The sequence below is a fragment of the Vombatus ursinus genome, unplaced genomic scaffold, assembly GCF_900497805.2.
Source record: "Vombatus ursinus unplaced genomic scaffold, bare-nosed wombat genome assembly UNPS02014779.1, whole genome shotgun sequence".
In the NCBI taxonomy this organism is placed as follows: domain Eukaryota; kingdom Metazoa; phylum Chordata; class Mammalia; order Diprotodontia; family Vombatidae; genus Vombatus; species Vombatus ursinus.
Window position 1 is genome coordinate 40,211,256 of NW_020954557.1, and position 10,525 is coordinate 40,221,780.

Sequence of the window (10,525 nt, forward strand, 5' to 3'; positions counted from 1 at the left end):
TGTCTTGGAGTTTGTAGCCTTGTTTTTTTTTCTTTTTTCCTGGAGATGATTTGTGGATTCTTTCAATTGGTATTTATTTTCTACGTTCAGAAGTTCTGGGCAATTCTCTTTTTTGATTCCAACATTGTAGTGTTAAGGATTTTTGTCCTGTTGTGTTCTTCTGGGAGACCTGTGATCCTTTGGTTGTCTCTATCCTTTTTTGTTTTGTTTTGTTTTGTTTTGCTTGAATAAACAGCATATTTCTTTTTAATGTTAATTGGTTTTTGCTTCTCTTCTAGATTTCCCCCTATCTTCTGTATATTTGCATTTCCAATATATTGTTCTCTCTCTCTTTTTTTTTTGCCTTCACAGATTTGCCTTTATAGATTCTAGTTTTTCAATTCTGCCCATAATTTTTGTTCAGGCCATAAATTCTGCTTTCATAATTCTCATTTCTCTTTTGAATCACTCAGAACAGATCTAGAGACCATATTTCCTTCTGTTTTTACTGTTTTCCCTGTTGATTTACTTGCTTATGTTCAAAGTCTTAAAGTTTTCTTCTTCCTGAGATTTTTGGTAATTTAACACCCCCCATCCCCTAATTTTCTGTATTCACTCTCTGATTCTGTTCTGTCTGATGGTGATTTTCTTTGGAGACTGGGTCTCAAGCATCTCAGCCTCCTCCCACACAGTTCAGTGACCTCCAAGTAATTTTTGGGTTGTCAGAATTGGTCCCAGCTGGGTATTGTGCTCTTTGCCTCAGCATTAGGAGAGTGCTGTACAGTTCCCACTCCTCCCCTGACCCCAACTCACTCTCTCTGTCTCTCTCTGTCTCTCTCTCTCTCTCCTGTCCCACTCTCTTTGGGCAGTTCACAGCCTTGCTGAGTTGGTGCTATGGGGTTGTGACCCCCAGTAGGCTTTTGCCCCTAAATGTCTACTAGCTATCCATCACTGACTGAGCATACTTCCTCAGTCTGGAGTTGGAGTCTCCATGGCACTGGAAAGAGGGAGAAGGTGGCCAGGGCATGAGGTCGTTTTGGGTTTTGTTGGAAGTCTCAGCAGGTATCCTTTGGTCTGCTAGTACAGCCTGGCTGGCAGTAGGAGGTGGGGAAGTGGGAGGGGATATTGAGTGAGCTGAGTCAGTGAGTGTCATTTCATGTTTATTTGTTTTTTTAAACCAGCTTTTGGATTCTGAGTGTCCTAGACCATGGAGACACCTGAGGTTGCTTTATTTTTGGTGCATAATTTCTGTTTTGGAGAGCTTTGAGAATTGTGGGGATTGGAAGAAATACTTAGTTTGCCATCTTGTTGCTCATGTGACCTGGAAGTCTCTTTTTGTTCATTTTTATTCACTTTTCTACTTATGTGGTCATAGTGTATATTCCATTCTTCTGGTTCTGTTTTTTTCACTTTGTATTATTTCCTTAAATTCTATCCATATTTCTTTATAGTCCTCATACTTGTCTTGATGGCATTATAGTATTCCATTCCATTAATATACTATGCTTTATTTTGCAATTCCTATACTGTTGCACATTTAGGTTGTTTGCAGTTTTTTACAATTATGTATAATACTTCTGTGAAAATCTTTGTACAGAAAGCTCTTTTTTTTTGGATTAGCATTTTCGTGGTATACAGATTTCAGTAATGGAATTACAGGTACTTAACCTACATTGAATAGAAGAAGATCTATTAGAAGAATGCTAAGTAAGGATTTGGAGTATGATTTTTTTTTATACTGCACTGTCCCAGTTTTGCCTTAGTTGTGTTTTTCTAGAGGGATTCTTTAACATTGGTAGATTTTTTTTTTGGCAAGGCAGTTGGGGTTAAGTGACTTGCCCAGAGTCACACAGCTAGTAAGTGTTATATGTTTGAGGCCGGACTTGAACTCAGGTCCTCCTGACTCCAGGGCCGGTGCTCTATCTACTGCACCACCTCGCTGCCCCCATAGTAGACTTCTGGTTTGACCTTAGGTGGTTTTTTGACATTGTGTCCCTTTTGATTATTATAAAATAGGGGAAACAAATGTTGTCATTTTGAACTTGGTTATCTCTAAATATAAAATATGTGCTTATGTTCTTTTCCCAAATCTGCAGTTGTGTTAGTATTTATGTTGTTCATCTATCCCAAAGATAATTTGATTTCTAAATTATTTTTCTCTCACAGCATATGGACCATAAGAACAGCACTTATTTTCTTCTTTTCCAAGAGAACAGAAAGAAATAGTAAGTCTGTTTCTGTAACTTTTACAAATAAAGTAAATTATTTTTTCAAAATTTATTTATTTTTAGTTTTCAACATTCACTTCCATAAGCTTTTGAGTTTTAAATTTTCTCTGCCTCCCTCCCCTCCCCTTTCCCCAAGACAGCATGCAATCTGATATAGGCACTACGTATACATTCTTATTAATCATATGTTCACATTAGTCATGATATAAAGAAGTAAAATCTTTTTTAAAGAAGTTTTAATTTATAACTGAAGTGCCCTGTGGTGATATGTTACATGACAACTTGAGTTTAGACATGAATGTTGAATATTCAATGTAAAATAACTGGTTTTATAATGTGTTAATATTTGTAAAGCTCTTTAATATATAATCATATTTGATCTTTACAACTCTTGGAGATTAGATATTCTGGGTATAATTATGGCCGTCTTACTGATGAACAAACTGAAGTGTATGCTAATTAGTCAAAGGTATTTTTTCATGGTCATTGGTACAAGGTCCAGCGATAGTTTTTGAACCCAAGTCTCTCCTGATTCCAAGTCTAGAAAAACATGTTTAAATGACTGTGTATATGATGACATCTTTGGATAAGAATTTTCATTTGCTGTATTTCTATGTTGCCTAATGTGTAGGACTTTCTTTAATAAAAAACAACAAAAAATCCCTTTCCTCCAAATTAGGAGAGACAATAAAAAGAATTTGGTTTAGATCAATAGACTTGACTGTCTTCAGCAAGTAAACTAATTCTGATATATTTAAGAATAAAAAGTCTGGAATATTGTTACTCTAAAGACTTTTTATTTATTGACATCATTTTCTCTGATCCCATTAATAACACAACTAGATCTAACCTTACAATGATAGACTTTTAGTTAATATTCAACTCCACTAACCCATTGCAGAATGTATTTTTAATATTTATTCCATCTCTGCATATTTGCAGATTTTAAAAACCATAAATTACTAATAAATGTTTACTACACAGAGCACTTCATTTTGCTCTTGTTATAAATATTTCAAACTTGAGGAAATGCTAAAATTTAAGTGAGATTTAAGGAATGCTTAAGCTGAAATTTACTAAAACAATATTAGCTAATATAAAGTAAGTAGGGAAACAAAATTTTGGCATCTGGTACCTATTTTTTCATGAGATTCCAGGAATGGGAGAAGTTTCTTTCAGTGAAGAGGCCATATTGCTGGTGTAGGAAAATGTTGTAAAGTTCTGAAAGGACCCAAAAGGATGGATGGCATAGATCTGGGTAGGTTACTCTTGTAATCATAACTTCCTTCCAAGATTTGGAAGACTTTTTCCCCTATGTATCTATGTGGATCACAGATTTCATATATTAAAGTATGTGATGGCACATGCCTAATTTTGTAAAAAGTCAATGAGATTTCATTATATGATTAACTCTGAGCACATCTATCATATGAAGCAAAGGATACTTCATTACCATACAAAGTAACCTTTGAGTATATTATTATTTAACCAAAAAACAATAATTTTGGTGCAAATAGATATGTTTTATTTTTTTTTTTATCAAATTGATAGAGGCACTATGACTTTGGGCAAGCCTTTCTAACTAAATTTTACTTTCTTCATTTGATTGATAGAGATAGCCATGCTTTTATTAACTACTTCACAGGGCTGTTGTAAGGATCAAATGCATTCATAATGTATGTGAAAGTGTTTTGTAAACTGGAAGTTTTGTGTATTTCACAACTTTCTGCTATATGCTATGAAGGAATCTCTTGCTTTGCCTGTGCTTGGATCTGGGTCACAGTTCTGGGTGGTGGTCCTGGGGCAAGGGGGAGTGCTGGTGTGGTGGAGCTTATAGTGGTGGTGGAGAGGGAATCTTCCTCACAGTTCCAAGGCAGAAAAGAGTGCTTGTGGTCACTCATAGACCAGAGTACAGTTTAGGAAAGGAGTAAACACCTCGCCCTTGATCATACCACCTTGGAAGAACTGAAAATTTACAGGTCCCTAGAAGTATCTCTGAAAATAGCTGCACAAAACCCCCAAAGTTTGGGACAGTACATTCTCCATACTGGAAGTAGACTCCTACCTTTACAAAGAGTTAAAAATTCAAGTAATTGGCTGGGATCATGAGCAAACTGCACAAAAAAAGTCAGACCTTAGAATCTTTCTTTGGTGACAAAGATCAAAATATACAACCAGAAGACAACAAAGTCAAAGCTCCTACATCCAAAGCCTCCAAGAAAAATATGAATCAGTCCCAGGCCATGGAAGAGCTCACAAAGGATTTAGAGAAGCAAGTAGAAGCAAGAGAAGTAGAGGAAAAACTGGGAAGAGAAATGAGAGTGATGCAAGAAAATCATGAAAAACTAGTCAATAGGTTGCTAAAGGAGACCCAGAAAAATACTGAAGAAAATAACACCTTAAAAAAATAGCCTAACCCAAATGGCAAAAGAGGTCCAAAAAGCCAATGAGGAGAAGAATGCCTTAAGAAGCAGATTTGGCCAAATGGAAAAGGAAGTCCAAAAGCTCACTGAAGAAAATACTTCCTTAAAAATTAGAATGGAATAATTGGAGGCTGGTTACTTTATGAGAAATCAAGACATTGTAACACAAAATCAAAAGAATGAAAAAATAGAAGACAATGTGAAATATCTCACGGGAAAAACAACTGACCTGGAAAATAGATCCAGGAGAGAGAATCTAAAAATTATTGGACTATCTGAAAGCCATGATTTAAAAAAAAGAGCCTAGATATCATCTTTCAAGAAATTATCAAGGAAAACTGCCCTGATTTTCTAGAACCAGAGGGTAAAATAGAAATTGAAAGAATCCACCAATCACCTCCTGAAAGAAATCCCCAAAGGAGAACTCCTAGGAATATTATAGCCAAATTCCAGAGTTTCCAGGTCAAGGAGAAGATATTGCAAGCAGCCAGAAAGAAACAGTTCAAGTATTGGGGAAACACAATCAGGATAACACAGGATTTAGCAGCTACATTAAGGGACCCCAAGGCTTGGAATATGATATTCCAAAGGGCAAAGGAGATAGGATTACAACCAAGAATCACCTACCCAGCAGAATTGAGTATAATCTTTCAGGGGAGAAAATGGACATTCAGTGAAACAGAGGACTTTCAAGCATTCTTGATGAAAAGACCAGAGCTGAATAGAAAATTTGACTTTCAAATACAATACTCAAGAGAAACATGAAGAAGTAAACAGGAAAGAGAAATCATAAGGGACTTATTGAGATTGAACTGTTTACATTCCTACATGGAAAGATGATATTTATAACTCATTAGACCTTAGTCAGTACTAGGGTAGTTAGAGGGAAAAAAATTATATGTATAGATAGATTGATAGATAGAGGACACAGGGTGAGTTGAAGATGAATGGGTGATAACTGGAGAATAAAATTAAGGGGTGAGAGAGGATTATACTGGGAGAAGGAGAAAAGGAGAGGTAAAATGGGGTAAATTATATTACATAAAACAGATATGAAAAGGCTTTTACAGTGGAGGGGAAGTGGGGGAAGGTGAGAGGGAATGAGGGAATCTTATTTTCATTGGATTTAGCTTAAGGAGAGAATAACATACACACTCAATTGGTTATGGAAAGCTTTCTTACCCTACAGGAAAATAGGGGGGAAGGGGATAAAAGAGCAGGGGGATGAGAGAGGGCAAGGCAGATTGGGGGAGGGAGTAATCAGAAGCAAACAATTCTGAGGAGAGACAGGGTCAAAAGAGAGAATAGAATAAACCGGGTGGTGGGGGGAGAGGATAGGATGAAGGGAAATATAGTTAGTTTTCCACAGCATGACTACTATGGAAGTGTTTTGCATGACTGCACAAATATAACCTGTATCAAGTTGCTTACCTTCTCAATGAGGGTGGGTGGGAGGGAGGAAGGGAGAAAATTTGACCCAAAGTTTTAAAAATAAATGTTAAAAAATTGTTTTCACATGCAACTGGGAACTAAGATATACAGGCAATGGAGTATAGAAATCTATCCTGCCCTTCAGGAAAATAGAAGAGGAAGGGGATAAGAGAAGGGGGTGGGTTGGGGAATAGAAGGGAGGGCAGATTAAGAGAAAGGGTATTCAGAATGCACACTCTCTTGGGGTGGGAGGAGGGACAAGATGGGGAGAAAATTTGGAATTCAAAATCTTATGGAAGTGAATATTGAAAACTTTGAAAAATATTGAAAAAGTAAATAAATTAATAAAAAAATACAAATATTTTCAATTCAGTCTATAATTTGTTAAGTAAGCACAGGTATGTCCTTTTTAGGAAAATCTAATACATGAATAATTGAACTTTTAAAGTTAGATAAATCAGGGTGATTCAGGCCAGTAATGATTTCTTTGTTTCCAAAAGGACTTCTATTAATTCACTTAGTAATTTTAAAATAGGATTTAAAAATATAATTTTAACTTTTCAAGTTAATATCTATTTCATGAAGCAAAGTACTGTATACTTGTAATCCTTCTTGCCTTTTCAGTTTCTTATTTCTTGAGGACTTGTACCCTTTTCGTCTGTTAGTACTCTAATGAGAATTTGGCCTTTTGGGTACTTATCCTTTGTACATTGCTTTTTCTAGTTAAAAAAAAAATATCAACCCACATTTCAGTAATTTTGTATAATAATTTCTTTAAATAGGATAAACTGTATTTTGTTGCTTTATGTGTTCAATGAGAAAGTCATGTACTCAGAGGTGAGACGAGGCATTTACATGGACAAAGCAAAGTTTGAAAATTATGTTCTTGTCTGTTGGACATAGTAAACATTCACATGCAACTTTACTTATTACAATATTGATAGTCATATTTATGCAATACTTTAAGCTTTTTACAAAGTGCTTCTTCTCACAGCAGCTATTTGAGATAGATAGCATAAGTATTATTCTTTGTACTTTGCTCACAGGGAAACTTGAGGCTTAGCAAGGTTGTGATGCACAGTTAGTGTGTATCTGAGCTACAGTATAAACCCAGGTCTCCTGACGCCAAGTCCAGTATTCTTTATACTACGTGATACTGTTTTAAAATAAATAGGTGTCATGGAAAGTGAAGTTTTGTGACATTAGCACAGTGACTTCCACGTTGTAGACATTTGATAAATGTTTGTTGAATTTGTGTTAAAAATGTACATTTATCAAAAAGCATATTAAAAATTACTATTGTTGTTTTAAGCATCTTGCTATTTTAACCTACGACTAGTCCTGATTCTGTATTTATATACTTACAGCTTTACTTAAGTGCAAAAACATTTATTTAATGATGTTTGTTACAAAGACAACATTTTCTGCTTATGCCCTACCTATTTTCCAACAGGTAATTTCCAACAATAATACAAGTATCTTTGGTAGTTATGACTCTAGTCATTTTTGTTATGGAAAATTAGAGAATTCATATATATTTGAAGAGTTTGTCTGCATTTGGAATTACCATTTAAAATATTCATTATGAGACAGTATATAAATTTAAGTACAATATGAGCAAGTAAACTCTGGGAACTTATGACTAGTTTTTAATATCCCCTGTCAGTTACCTCCGTAATATTTATATCACTATCCTTTAAAAAGTTTTCCCTACTAGTGTACAGATCATTAGTTGTAAAACAAGCAAAAAGACATTTTGTATTTTTTTAATAGATATGAAATGTTTAAAATTTTTCCTTTAAAGGATAGGGAAGGAAATAATATAAAGTATATGTATTTTTAAAAGCATGAGTAGGTGATGTGCTTTTGTGTTTTTTGCTTCACCCATGAAATTTTGAGGAGGCAAATTAGGAAAGAATTTTTTCTTTTGTTAAATGAAGTTTATTTTGTTTTAAAGAATGTGAAAAAGTTAAAAGCTCTTACAAAAGAATTAAACTAGTGGAATGTGGGTGATTTAGAGTCTTGATGGATTTTTTGTGTTATATTTAAATATGAAAATGTTTTAATAAGTAGTCAGTATATAGCATTTAGGTTCTTTTCCCTTATATTTAATATATCTAAGCTTTTAAAAGCCACTAATGTTAATTAAAATCTTGTGTTTTTTAGATGAAGCATTGGATGACTTAAAATCACAGAAGAAAAAAATAGTAAGTAAGCTTTTATCAGCATTTTGGACAGATTAACTTCAATAAGACTGCTTTCAGATGAAAAGGTCAGAATTGGATAAGTGACTTACAGAGGTTGGGGATTCATGGTCTTCATAAGAAAGAGTATTCTTTTAGACAGGTAGGTGAATGATAACACTAAGTGATGAGGTTTGCTACTGAGTAATGATGAGTGAATGGGAAAAGAATGGTTAAGATGGACTTTTGATATACTAACAGACTGTGCTATTGGCATATGGTCAGGAGTTAATGTTTAAACATGAGTGCTCTAATAGGAAAAAGTTTTAGAGGTTATCATTATGTAGATTTGAAAAAAATAAAGTCCAGCCTGTGATTTAATCAGTATAGGGAATTCTTGCATTGGGTTGGTCTAGATGGCTCATGATAATTCCTTTCAACTCTCAAATTTTTTGGACTTCCTCTACCAGTGTCAACTGGCACCTTCCCTGAAACTTAGAGAATTTCCTGGGAGCATTTCCAAGTTAATTGACTTGTCCATGGTCATACAGCTGGTATGTGTCAGAGAGATAGCTTGAACCCAGGTCTTCCTGATGCTGATGCCAGCTCTCTGTTACACCACAATGCCTCTCATAGTTCTTAATTAGTAAAGTTTAATTAGTCTCTTTTCTTTCTTTCTTTCTTTTTTTTTTTTTTGCTAGGCAATGGAGTTAAGTGACTTGCCCAGGGTCACATAGCTAGTAAGTGTCAAGTGTCTGAGGCCAGATTTGAACTCAGGTCCTCCTGACTCCAGGGCCAGTGCTCTATCTCCTGTGCCACATAGCTGCCCCTCTCTTTTCTTTTAATTAATAAATCATTTTTGTAGTGCTGACAATGGCAATTACTTTATAGTCAACAACTTATTCTAATTGGTGTGATCTGTACTTAGATCTGAGTGATAAAATTCAGATTCGGCAGCTATAATATGATTCATCTGTTGGACCAGAAGAAAGGAGCACTCTTATTATCTGTCAGAGCCAAACTCTGTTGGTACCAAGTCAGAGATACTTCAGGAAAAAGTGAGATAGTAAGATTAGGAAGAAGAAAGAAACTGAGATAAGAAGGAAGCCTGTAGTAGAAATGAGAAGTAATGGCCAAGAGTTAGAAGTAGTGACAATGATGAGAAACAAGCCCAGTGATAGGGGTAAGAAGCAAAAGTGTAGAATAAAGATGTCCATAAACTACGATTGAGAAGAAACAGAATGGTAGAATAGTTTTGGAGACATTCAGATTACAGTGAAACAGTTTTAAGACACCTAATAGCCATCAAAGAATCATAGCAAAGGTTTTTTTTTCCCCCTTTTTTTGCAAAGTAGGTGATATTATTTCCATTTTTATAGTTGAGGAAACTGAAGCAAAGAGAGGTTAAGTGACTTCCCTTTGGTCACAGAGCTAGTGAGTATCTGAGGCTGAATTTTGAACTCAGGTCTTCCTGACTGCAGACCCCAGCACTCTATTCACCATGCTATCAGCTGCCTCTTTTAAAAAAAAAATTATTTTAAACATTTTTTTTTATTTTTAATTTTTTAGTCCCAAATTCTTTCCTTCCCTCCCACCCTCTTCCCCACCCACTGAGAAGGCAAGCAGCATATCAGTTATACATATGAAACTATGCAAAACATTTTCATATTAGCTGTATCTCCAAAAAAACCCAAGGAAAATAAAGAGAGAAAATTATATTTCATTTTTCACTTAGGGTTCATCAGTTCTTGCTCTGGAGGTTTATGGCATTTTTTCATCATGAGTCCTTTGGAATTATCTTCAATCATTGTATTGTTCAGATAGCCAGGCCTTTCACAGTTGATCATCATTACAACATTGCTGTTTTTGTGCACAGTGATCTCTCAGCTCTTCTCGCTGCACTTTGGCTCAGTTCATATAGGTCTTGCCATATTTTTCTGAAACCATCCTCTCGTCATTTCTGATTGCACAATAGTAGTCCATAATAATCATATACCACAACTTGTTAAGCCATTCCCCAATTGATAAACATCTCTTCATTTTCTAGTTCTTTGCTACCACAAAAAGAACTGCCATAATACATATTTTTTCTTTTTACAAATAGGTCCTTTTCTTTTCTTTTCTTTTCTTTTCTTCTCTTTTCTTTTCTTCTCTTTTCTTCTCTTCTCTTTTCTTCTCTTTTCTTTTCTTCTCTTCTCTTTTCTTTTCTTTTCTTTTCTTTTCTTTTCTTTTCTTTTCTTTTCTTTTCTTTTCTTTTCTTTTCTTTTCTTTTCTTTTCTTT

At 34.9% G+C, this 10,525-nt stretch overlaps 1 protein-coding gene across 4 annotated transcripts in view; it reads left to right on the plus strand.

Annotated features, from left to right (window-relative positions):
- The window catches only part of LNPK (lunapark, ER junction formation factor), a 100,984-nt gene that overhangs the window by 34,158 nt on the left and 56,301 nt on the right, over window positions 1–10,525 (plus strand). For all 4 annotated transcript variants that reach the window (XM_027865922.1, XM_027865925.1, XM_027865924.1 and 1 more), the window contains exons 5-6: window positions 2,146–2,204; window positions 8,228–8,268. In XM_027865922.1, the coding sequence (XP_027721723.1) occupies window positions 2,146–2,204; window positions 8,228–8,268 (100 nt within the window). The remainder of the gene's footprint in view (window positions 1–2,145; window positions 2,205–8,227; window positions 8,269–10,525) is intronic.